At 53.1% G+C, this 11,746-nt stretch overlaps 1 protein-coding gene across 1 annotated transcript in view; it reads left to right on the top strand.

The window, feature by feature from the left end:
- The first annotated feature begins 4,397 nt into the window (after window positions 1–4,397).
- ASTN1 (astrotactin 1) overlaps window positions 4,398–11,746 on the top strand; it is a 197,792-nt gene continuing 190,443 nt past the window's right edge. Inside the window, exon 1 of the mRNA XM_055121220.1 lies at window positions 4,398–5,072. Coding sequence (XP_054977195.1) covers window positions 4,772–5,072 — 301 coding nt within the window. The 5' untranslated portion in view covers window positions 4,398–4,771. The remainder of the gene's footprint in view (window positions 5,073–11,746) is intronic.

Raw genomic sequence — 11,746 nt, 5'->3', positions numbered from 1 at the left:
AAAAAGAAACTGTTCATGATTGGGTTTCAGTCTTACATGCTCCAATATCTGTCCCTTCACCAGGGTACCTTCCCCACCACCAATGTCCTCTCAGTATTCCTTCTGCCACCCTTCCCCCAACCAGTCTCTGTGGGGGGCATTTCCCACAACCCCCCCTTTCTCCTTTCAGGCATTATGGTTTGCAATATAGGTACAGAGAGGTGATTTTGTTTCTTCCTTTATCTATTGCCAGCATGCAGTTCTGATGTAGAGTAATCATTTCCTTTGACACCTCGAAAGAAACAGTGACCAAGATACAAAGACAGCCCACAGATCGGGATAAAATTAATTATGCAATCCCCAATCTGCTAAAGGGTTAATGTCCAAGAAATAGAAGAAATTAGAAAAAAAAAAAAAAGAAGGCATGGGTAGAACTTGACTAGAAAAAAAAAAAAAGAAAATCCAACCCCGTCATAAAATGGGAAGAAATGAACAGAAACTTCCTCAAAGAAGAGATACCAAAGGCCAAGAGACACATGAAAAAATGCCCTATAAGATTTCTTGGGTTTTCTAACTTGATTTGACGCTTCAGAAAATTAGCAGCAGTTGAGAATGACTGAAGATTAGAACAAATCCTTTTTGGTCCAGTGGGATCACATCACAACACAGCTTGAGGCTAAAGGGCCACTTCCTGGCTCTTGTTCTGGGGTTACCAGGGTTTTGCAAAACAACTGCCTTATGTTACTATCCCTGGGGGCCAGGAGGAAAATATTTTTTTCTTTTTTTTCTTTTTGGGTCACACCCAGCCATGCACAGGAGTTCCTCCTGGCTCTGCACTCAGGAATTACCCCTGGCGGTGCTTGGGGGACCCTATGGGATGCTGGGAATTGAATCCAGGTTGGCTGCATGCAAGGCAAACGCCTTACTCGCTGTGCTATTTTCTTAAAATATTTTATTTTATTTTCATAAATTGTTTACAAGCATTTATTACATCTATTCCTTGCAGAGCCTGGCAAGCTCCCTGTGCCGTGTTCGATATGCCAAAAGCAGTAACGATAGGTCTCATTCCCCCTGACCCTGAAAGAGCCTCCAATCTTTGGGAAAGACGAGTAAAGAGAGGCTGCTAAAAATCTCAGGGCTGGGAGGAATAGAGACGTTACTGGCACCCGCTCGAGTACATCAACGAACAACGGGATGACAGTGAGACCGTGATGCAGTGATTCCAACACCAGTCTCACCACATCACAACTTCCCACCACTATGTTGGAGGTAAATGTTTCTTCCTGACGGTCATGTCTGGCTTACAAATATTGACTGAATGAGTGACTATAATCCGGGAAGTCCAGTGATTATTTTTAGGTGTTCATGGGTGCACCATTAGTACATGGAGGAGGGGCCTGAGCAGGTAGGGAGTTTGCGTTGTTAATCCCTAGGGTCCCCTGAGCACCGCCAGGAGTCATTCCTGAGTGTAGAGCCAGGAGGAGCCCTGAGCATCACTCCCTGTGGCCCCCAAACAAAACAAAACAATGTCCTTTTGCATTAGAGAGAGAGATTTTGGGGGGTGTGGTGCCAGGGATCAAACCCAGGAAATCACACATGCAGGTAAGAGTTCCCCACCTCTGTCCAAGGGGTAACAGAATGATAAGGACCAGGTTTTGTAAGTCAGTAGTGGATTAATTTTTTTTTACAGTGGTTTGCAATGCTACATGGTATCATACTTGAGCTATTTTTTACATATATCAGATTTAAAAGGCTGAAAGATATTAAATATATATTTATTTTAGATAGATATTATGTATTAATTATATACATAATTTAAGTTGGTTTTTTTTTTTTTGGTTTTTGGGTCACACCCGGCGATGCACAGGGGTTACTCCTGGCTCTTCACTCAGGAATCACCCCTGGTGGTGCTCAGGGGACCCTATGGGATGCTGGGATTAGAACCCGGGTCGGCCGAGTGCAAGGCAAACGCCCTACCCGCTGTGCTATCACTCCAGCCCCAGTATTTTTTTTTTTTAATCACACCTGGCGATGCTCAGGGGTTACTCCTGGCTCTGCACTCAGGAATTACTCCTGGCGGTGCTCGGGGGACCCTATGGGATGCTGGGAATTGAACCTGGGTTGGCTGCGTGCAAGGCAAATGCCCTCCCCGCTGTGCTATCGCTCCAGCAATATGTATATAATAAAATTATATATAATATATTATAATATAATAAATATGTATATAATAAAATTATATACATATTTTATTCTTTGTTTTAGAGGGAAAATCTTTCACTTCTGTTTTTTTTGTGTGTGTGTGTCACACTGGGCAATGCTCAGGGGTTACTTTACTTTTGTTTTGCTTTTGGGGTCACACCTGGTGATGCTCAGGGGTTCCTCCTGGCTCTGCACTCAGGAATTATTCCTGGCGGTGCTTGGGGGAACATGTGGGATGCCAGGGATCAAACTGGGTTGAGCTCATACAAGGCAAATGCCTTTCTGATGCACAATCACTCCGACCAGTACAGCGGGGAAGGTGTTTGCCTTGCACGTGGCTGACCCGGGTTCGATTCCCAGCATCCAATAGGATCCCCTGAGCGCTGCCAGGGGTAATTCCTGAGTGCATGAGCCAGGAGTAACGCTTATGCATTGCCGATGTAACCCAAAAAGCAAAAATAAATAAATAAATAGATAAATAAAATCAAACAAATAAAAAAGCAAATAAGGCCTCATTGAAAACATTGGCATGTTAAATTCCTAGAGTAGGAACGATTTACAAATAGTTTAATAGCACTGAAGCTTTAATCTAGCATGGGATAAATGGTGTGGAAGGGGTCTATATATAGTTGAAATAAGTCATCAAAATCATATGATAAAAAGCTACTAAGCAGGGTCTGGAGCGATAGCACAGCGAGTAGGGTGTTTGCCTTGCACTCGGCCGACCCGGGTTCGATTCCCAGCATTCCATAGGGTCCCCCGAGCACCGCCAGGGGTGATTCCTGAGTGCAGAGCCAGGTGTAACCCCTGTGCATAGCTGGGTGTGACCCAAAAAGCAGGGGGAAAAAAAAAAAAGCTATTAAGCAGACACACACACACACACACACACACACACAGATGCAACCTCCTTGCTTCTGCTTACTGTATATGGTCTTGGTTTTATTAAATTTAGGGGGCAGGATGAATACCTCCTAAGTGATCCAATCTACAAATTTTTGGGGGGCGTCAAACCAGCTATGCTCATGGGTCACTCCTGGCTCTGCACTCAGGAATCACTCCTGTTGGCGCATGGGGGACCCTATGGGATGCTGGGGATTGAACCCAGGTCAGTCGCTTAACAAGGCAAACACCCTCCCTGCTGTACTATCACTCCAGCCAAAATTATTACACATGTTCTACCACTGAATCACGGTTGTCACGTAATAACAACAGCAAAACCAGGGTCAGAGAGGACAGGGGTGAAGGCACTGGCCTTGCCTGTCACCGCTGACCCAGGTTCGATCCCGGGCCCTGCCCCTGGTCCCCAGACACCCCTAGGAGTGATCTCTGAGCACTGTCAGGTATGGTCCTCAAAGAACCCAAAAGCTTAAAAAAGATTTTTTTTTGGTTCTGTTTGATTTTCTGGGGGTCTTTTTAATGAAAAAGACAGCAGCTGCCCCGCGCCTCCTTGAAGGGCGTTTGCATGTTCAAATCGCTCCTGCTTGTTTCTCGCCTCTGTTCTAATTTGGATCTGCTGGTCACAGGCTTGGCCCGCGCCCAAGAATCACCCTTTATTCCTTTTCTACTTGGGAAGGCTGCTTAGAAACTCGCAGAGCTCCTTCCAGCCCTGTTGACCTGCCTGTCTCAAAGGAAGGGACTTGGTGGTTTTATTGGCCCGGAGTTCTCTGCTCGCTCTGGGTGCAAACCTGTCTCCCCAACGCCCCCTGAGCTCCAAGGCCCTTGCTAGCCCGGTTCCAAGGAGAGGAAGAGAAGGCAGCAGGCTGGCTGGCTGCGGGCGGGGGTGGGCGGGAGTCTCATTCCCCAGTTCTCAGTACTGTACTCAGTACCCAGACTCGCCTCTCCTGGCTAATCATAGAATTTCATCCAGTTATTTCTGCAAAGTTGGAAGTTGAGTTCCACGCACGCATATATGCATGCATGCATGCACGCATGATCCAATCTACAAATCTATCTTGCGGGGGTGAGGGGAGGGAGAGAGAGAGAGAGAGATCCCCCTGCCCTTGCACACACACACTCACGCACACGCACACGCACACACACACACTCAACCCCGCTCCTGGGAATAAGCGCCCCACGTGCGCGCGCGCGCGCGTGTGCCTGTGCGTGTGTGTATATGCATGTGTGTGTGCGCGCGCGCGCGCGTGTGTGTGTGCATGTGCGTGTCCTTCCCGAGCCACCGGGACGCCGCCGCCGCCGCGACCGGAGACACTTGGCATCGCCAGCCGGGGCCGCAGGAGCGCGCTGCTCGCGCCCGGGGCGGGGGGGCGGGGGTGCCGAGCCGGCGGCGGGCGCGGCCTGCAGCCTGGGCTGGGGGGAGCTGACCTGATTCCCGGGCACCCTCGCTCCCTCCTCCTCCCCCCTCCGCCTCCTCTCCCTGCCGACGTCCTCGCTCCCCGCACCCCACCCCCTCCCCTGCATCTCTCTCCCCCATCCCCCCATCCCCCCCGATCGGCGGCTGCGAGGAAACAAAGAGCGCGCGGGGGGCTCTCCAGGCGTGCGCTCCGGGTAGCCCCCCCACCCCACCGCCATCCCCGGCCCCTCCCGGCGCGCCCCCCGCGCCTCCCCGCCCGCAGGAAGGCGACCGGGGCTCGGGATGGCTCGCGCCGGGCTCTGCGCGCTGCTGGCCGCCGTCTGCAGCGGCTGCTGCTGGGCGCCCGGGGCCGCGCTGGCCGCGGCGGCCGGCGGCGACGTGGACGCGTCCAAGGAGCTCGAGTGCAAAGTGAAGAGCATCACCGTGTCGGCGCTGCCGTTCCTGCGCGAGAACGACCTGAGCATCATGCACAGCCCGTCGGCCGCCGAGCCCAAGCTGCTCTTCTCCGTGCGCAACGACTTCCCCGGCGAGATGGTGGTGGTGGACGACCTGGAGAACACCGAGTTGCCCTTCTTCGTGCTCGGTGAGTCGTGGAGGGGGGGTGGCGCGACCTCCCCCCACCCTGCGCGCCCCCCCTTAACCCGCCGCACACCCCTCCAGGCCCCGCTTTCCAGATCCCTCCCTGACCCCCACGCTCCGCCCCCCTCCCTCCTCCACCCTCCCCAGTGCATCCTTCTAGGCTACCCCCAGTGTCCCCTTGGGCCGCCCCCCCCCCCCAGGGAGCAGGTTGCAGATCGGAGACTGGGCATGCCAAGCCCCGCTTCTCGTGCCAGGGCACCTGGGCCCGGCCATGTCAGCTGGGTGCCCAGCTCGGATCCCGGCAGCCCTCGCCGCGCGCGCGCGCGCGCGCGTGCCCCTGGCCACATGCTCCCTGATGCGTCCGTCCCTCCCTTCCTCCTCGGACACCGCCCACACTCGCTCAGCTGGTCCTGGGGTGGGGGGGACATAAGAAGCAGGCAAGGGGGGGCCCTGAGGCTGGGTTTTATCCACACGCAGGACGCCCCCACCTGCCCCAGTTGACGCTTTTGCTTCTCTTCTGTTCTCCTGGTCCTTGCTCTGAGCCCACATCTGACAGCGCCTGGGCACCCCTCCAAGTGGGGGGTTCCGAGTTCTGGATATTCTTTGTTGCCAAGGCCACCTTCTCTCCTGCCCACTTCTTGGGGGGGGGGCCGTACACCCCATCCCAGACACACACACACACACACACACACACACGCGCACGCGCGTGTGTGCCTGCCTTCTTGCAAAGATCCACACTACGCTCACTGGAGTCTCCCTGTTCTCCTCCCGGGTCAGAGAGACCCCTTTTCTTTTTCTCTTTTTTCTTTCTTTTTGGGTGTCACACCCGGCGATGCACAGGGGTTCCTCCTGGCTCTGCACTCAGGAATCACTCCTGCTGTGCTCAGGGGACCCTATGGGATGCTGGGAATCGAACCCAGGTCGGCCGCGTGCAAGGCAAACGCCCTCCCCTCTGTGTTATTGCTCCAGCCCGGGGACCCCTTTTCTTGCACGATGCTGGCACTGTCACTGAGCCCAGGGAAGCCAGTTCAGAGCTAAGGCGACTGGGTCTCAGGTCCCCCAAAGTCCTGCAGGTGGGTCCAGCCATATCAGACCCTATCCAAAGGCGCGGTGGCCTTCTCTGTGGAGACGCATCCCCCGTCCCCCTCTCCTGCTCGCGTGGCGACCCAGACCTTCACCTCTTCACGTTCAGGAAGCCCCCTCTGGGTAACCCCGAAAGAGAAAGCTGTGAAAAGTTGCCTCCTGGAGAGATGCTCAACGCAGCGCGCGCGTTCCCTGACGCGTGCGCACGCAGGGCTTGTACGAGAAGGTCATAAAACTCGGGGTCCGGCCGGAAGCGTCGGGGAGGGGGTCTTGGGGCGCCGTGGGGCATTTGAAAGCTGTGATCGTTGTGTCGGATAAGGCATCTGCATTCAGGATGGTGATTATGGTCGGTGGGTCCAGTTTTTTTCCTGGTGATGTATAATACATGCGACACCCGGGGAATTGTGTGTTTCCAAGGAAGCCGTTTTGGGGGTTCTGTGCATGAAGAGGGACTTTGGAGCCACCCAGAAAAGCAAACAAACAAGAAAGGAGAGAGCGGCAAGTTTTCAAAAGTTTACTCCCTGGGGCTGGAGTGATAGCAGAACAGGTAGGGCGTTTACCTTGCAAGCAGCCGACCAAGGTTCGATTCCCAGCATCCCATAGGGTCCCCCGAGCACCGCCAGGAGTGATTCCTGAGTGCATGAGCCAGGAGTAACCCCTGTGCATCGCTGGGTGTGACCCCAAAAAGCAAAAAGCAAAAAAAAAAGGTCTACTCCCTGATTCTGCAGGAACCCCTTCACAGCAAAGCCAGGACCTCGTGCATGGTTGCTCCTTCCCACTTGCTGTGTGTGTTGCGATAGCCCAGATGTGAAGGAACAGGTGTGGGGTACCCCCAGTGCCTCTGAGCTGGCCACTGCAGGGCCCTGCTGCGTTGCTATGGTAACCCGGCTCCCTGGCCCTCCCCCCCCACGCTCTTTCCCATAGGGGCCAGATGTATTTGCTCAATGCTCCAATTGTCCCCCACGCCCACGACCCCCAGCAGGACAAATGCAGAGATGCTGCCTCAGAACGGGGCTTGGGGGGGCGCTGGAGTGATAGCACAGCGGGGAGGGTGTTTGCCTTGCATGTGGCAGACCAGGGTTTGATTCCCAGCATCCCATAGGGTCCCCTGAGCACCGCCAGGAGTAATTCCTGAGTGCAGAGCCAGGAGTAAATCCTGTGCATTGCCGGGTGTGACTCAAAAAGAGAAAGAAGGAAAGAAAGGAAGGAAGGAAGGAAGGAAGGAAGGAAGGAAGAAAGAAAGAAAGAAAGAAAGAAAGAAAGAAAGAAAGAAAGAAAGAAAGAAAGAAAGAAAGAAAGAAAGAAAGAAAGAAAGAAATTTGGTTTATCTGGCCCAGAATTCCACACACCCCAGGGTGAGATAGAGGGGGGGTGGTGGGAATCAGAATCAGACTGCAAAACTTCCATTACAGGGGACCGAAGTGATAGTTCAGCGGGTAGGGCATTTGCCTTGCATGCGGCCACCCTGAGTTCGATCCCCAGCATCCCATAGGGTCCCCCGGGCACCGCCAAGGAGTAATTCCTGAGTGCAGAGCCAGGAGTCAGCCCTGAGCATTGCTGGGTGTGACCGAAAAAAAGCAAAAAAAAAAATAGTTCGATTGCAAAGAGACTGCATACTCACCATGAACTTGAGCTTCTCTGGGAGTTCTCTCTGCATTTGCCCCCTCCCCCACCCCCATCCCCCGGGGAATCTTGGAATTTTTGGTTTTGTGTTTGGGCTACACCTGCTCTATGACTGTGCTCTTAACTTAGAGTTAAGTATCATGGCACTTGGCCAGGCCCATTTCGATGCCAGGGTAGCTCTCAGCTTGCCCTGGGTCCATCCAGTCCCTGGTCAGGACCCTGCTCTTGGGGTGCTCAGAGTTAAGGGCGACCGAGGCTTCACCTGTATCACCTGTCATCCTGTTGATCATCGATTTGCTCGAGCGGGCGCCAGTAATATCTCCATTTGTACCTGTCGTGTGCTTTTATCAGCCTCTCCTTACTCGTCCTTCCCAACGCTGCTGTATTGGGGACTCTTTCAGGGTCAGGGGAATGAGGCCCATTATTGTTACTGTCTTTGGTATATCGAATACGCCACGGGTAGCTTGCCAGGCTCTGCCGTGCGGGCAGGATACCCTTGGTAGGTTACCCGGCTCTCTGAGAGGGACAGAAGCTTTTGGGGTGGCCTCTAATCGTCCTTACAGGTGTTCCCAGTCTACTGAATGCAAGCTTTTGGTCGACTGGCATGTTGTCATGGCATCACTGTCTTCTGGGAGCTTTATTTTCTAGTCTCTGGACATTGGCCATTGATGAGATTACATGGGGCCAGGAGCAGTTTGTGGGTGTGGCTGCCAAGCTACAGGAAAACTGGGGATCTGGGTGGAGGAAGCCCAGTCCCAATCCGAGCAGTTTTTTTTTTTTTTTTTAGAGATCTCAGCCCCGGGTTCCGCACACCTGGGTTCCTCTGTCGGTTCCTTCATGCGTGAAGCTTGTCCGAGCGTGTGGAGAGCGGCCTTGAGCATGGCTGTGGTTGGGTTCTGGAGGTTTACGGATGTGAGGTTCTGCTTGGGGCGGGAACCCAGACTTAGCACTGTAGCACTGTCATCCCGTAGTTCATCGATTTGCTCGAGCGGGCACCAGTAACGTCTCCATGGTGAGTCTTGTTGTGACTGTTTTTGGCATATTGAATACACCACGGGGAGCTTGCCAGACTCTGCCATGCGGGCAAGATACTCTCGGTAGCTTGCCGGGCTCTCGGAGAGGAACGGAAGAATCGAACCCAAGTCGGTCGTGTGCAAGGTAAACACTACCGGCTGTGCTATCGCTCCAGTCCGAGGCTTAAATCAAATAAATATGGATGCCCAGTAATAAATGTTATGTTGGAGTCAATTAACTTGCATGTTCCATAGCATAGCATTAGCTGTCTTCCTGTGTCAATCCAAAAGAGGACATTGCTAAATAAACCACACGAATGCTGTAAAGGGGAGAGAAAAGTAGTTTAGGATTGTTAGTGCCTGGTGGAATTGGGTGTGCCTCAGTTGCACTGTTGTGTGAGTGGCTCAATAAACTTTAAATTCCAAAAAGACCTTAGGGGATGCCAGAGATCGAACCTGGGTCGGCTGCGTGCAAGGCAAGTGCCCTACCCATTGCACTAGCTCCTGGGGCTGCGTGCAAGGCAATTGCACTACCCATTGCGCTATCTCCTTGGCCCCTGAAATATTTACATAGAGCCTTTAACTGGGTTTAATCACTGGCACTGCCTCTATAGCCCGAGCAGTACTTCTGGGCTTTGGGGTCTGTCTGAACTTGGGGTCTGCAAGGAGAATGGAAATGCACTGGAGATGGGGATAGGACCCCTGCTTGCCTGGGTCAGGCTACAGGTCACGGGGGTGCCAGGTCACCTCTCCCTTACCTCCACGTGTGACCCCTCTGGGCGCTCAGCTTTTGTTCATTGGTGACACGGGAAGGTCTTGAATTAGATGCTGATGTCCAGGGTATCAGTAAGTGCTGGCTTTCAGCGGTCCCTCCCTTCATGGCCCCTGCTTCACCTCAGTCCCTCTCAGTCTCAACTTTCAGAAGCCCTGCAGATCTCTGCAAGGTCATCTGGACACTAAAGTAGCTGCTAATTTAAATATATATATTTTTTTTCTTTTTGGGTCACACCTCGTGATGCTCAGGGGTTCCTCCAGGCTCTGCACTCAGGAATTACTCCTGGTGGTGCTTGGGGGACCCTATGGGATGCTGGGAATCGAACCCGGGTCGGCCGCGTGCAAGGCCAACGTCCTCCCCGCTGTGCTATCACTCCAGCCCCTAATTTAAAATTCTTTTCATGCACATCCCCTCTTGCCCTCTCAAGAGTCAAGCAAAAGGGTTTATTTTATTTTTTTGGGGGGGGTGGGCACCTGATTTTATTAAAATTTCTCCTCTTCTAGGGTTGGAGTGATAGCATAGCGGGGAGGGCATTTGCCTTGTACACGGCCGACCCAGGTTTGATTCCCAGCATACCATAGGGTTCCCCGAGCACCACCAGGAGTGATTCCTGAGTGCAGAGCCAGGAGGAACCGCTGTGCATCACCAGGTGTGACCCAAAAACCAATAAATAAAAAAAAAATTATCCTCTTTCCCCTGAAATTCACGCTTTCATAAACTGTAGTTAGGGACTGGAGCGATAGCACAATGGGGAGGGCGTTTGCCTTGCATGTGACCAACCCAGGATCCATCCCGGCATCCCATAGGGTCCCCTGAGCACTGCCAGGAGTAATTTCTGAGTGCAGAAATTACCTGCAGAAATTACCCTGAGCATCGCTCTGTGACCCAAAAAAACAATAAAACTAATAATTTGGGGGGGGGCAGAGTGATAGCACAGCAGGTAGAGCATTGCCGGGTGTGACCCAAAAAGCAAAGAACCAAAAAACCAAAAAATAATAATAATCGAAAACATTTTTCTGTCTCTATTTTTTAAGGCTGTCATTGGATAAAACTGATATTTCTCAGGTGTGTGTGTCTCGTGGGTGTGTTCTGTGTCTGTGTGTGTCTCGTGTGTGCCTCTGTGTGTGTGTGTGTGTGTGTGCGTGCGTGTGTGCGTGCGCGCGCGCATGCGTACATGCTGTGTTTCTTTCCTCTCCGGACCGTCTGTATCTCTGGGAGGCGAGGCGTGAGTGCGTGCCGCCACCCATCATTACTAATCTCTCATCTAACATGAGTCACTCCTGCCTCCCCTCTTGGCTTGCCCCTCATGTGGGGGAACCCTGGAGCCTCCCACACGCCCGGCTGTGCTCCTTGCTCGCCCCCCTCTCCCACCCACACTGGTAGAAGGGTCCATCCCGCACTTCTGGTCCCTTTTTTTTTTTTTTTTTTTTTGCTTTTTGGGTCCCACCCGGTGATGCACAGGGGTCACTCCTGGCTCTGCACTCAGGAATCACTCCTGGCGGTGCTCAGGGGACCCTATGGGATGCCGGAGATCGAACCCGGGTCGGCCGAGTGCAAGGCAAACGCCCTCCCCGCTGTGCTATTGCTCCACCCCATCCTTCTGGTCCCTTTCATCCTAACAGGATCTACTCCCTTTCCAGAGACGGATCTTAGCACTGACCCCGACCTTCCCGCGAGTGGGGATTCTCCGCGTAGGGTGCTGACTGTGTTTTGATTGATTCGTGGTGTGTGTGGGGGTCCACTCCCAGCTCATCACTCCCGGCGATGCTTGGGGAACCATGGGGGGGTCGGAGCGTGGGGTGCACTAGAATCTGAGGCTCCGACGTGGAAAACACAAACTCCATCTTCCCGGGGCTGGAGCGGCAGCACAGCGGGGAGGGCGTTGGCCTTGCACGCGGGTGACCCGGGTTTGATTCCCAGCTTCCCATAGGGTCCCCTGAGCACCGCCAGGGGTGATTTCTGAGTGCAGAGCCAGGAGTAACCCTGAGCATCACCTGGTATGGCCCAAAAAGCAAAAAAAAAAAAAAAAAAAAAAGTGGATGTGTTTCACCCTAGAGGGGCTTTGGAGAGAGAAATGCAAATTACCCCAATAATGCGTTTTTTTCCCAGTGTAACTGCAGAAGCGGCTGAGTTTTCCCCAGTCCTGAGTAAATCTCCCGGCTTCTTGGCAGTTTTATGCTCTCC

This window comes from Sorex araneus, chromosome X (genome assembly GCF_027595985.1).
Source record: "Sorex araneus isolate mSorAra2 chromosome X, mSorAra2.pri, whole genome shotgun sequence".
NCBI classification, from domain to species: Eukaryota; Metazoa; Chordata; class Mammalia; order Eulipotyphla; family Soricidae; genus Sorex; species Sorex araneus.
The sequence above is the reverse complement of the archived record's forward strand: the minus strand, read 5'-3'. Positions and strand labels throughout refer to the sequence as shown.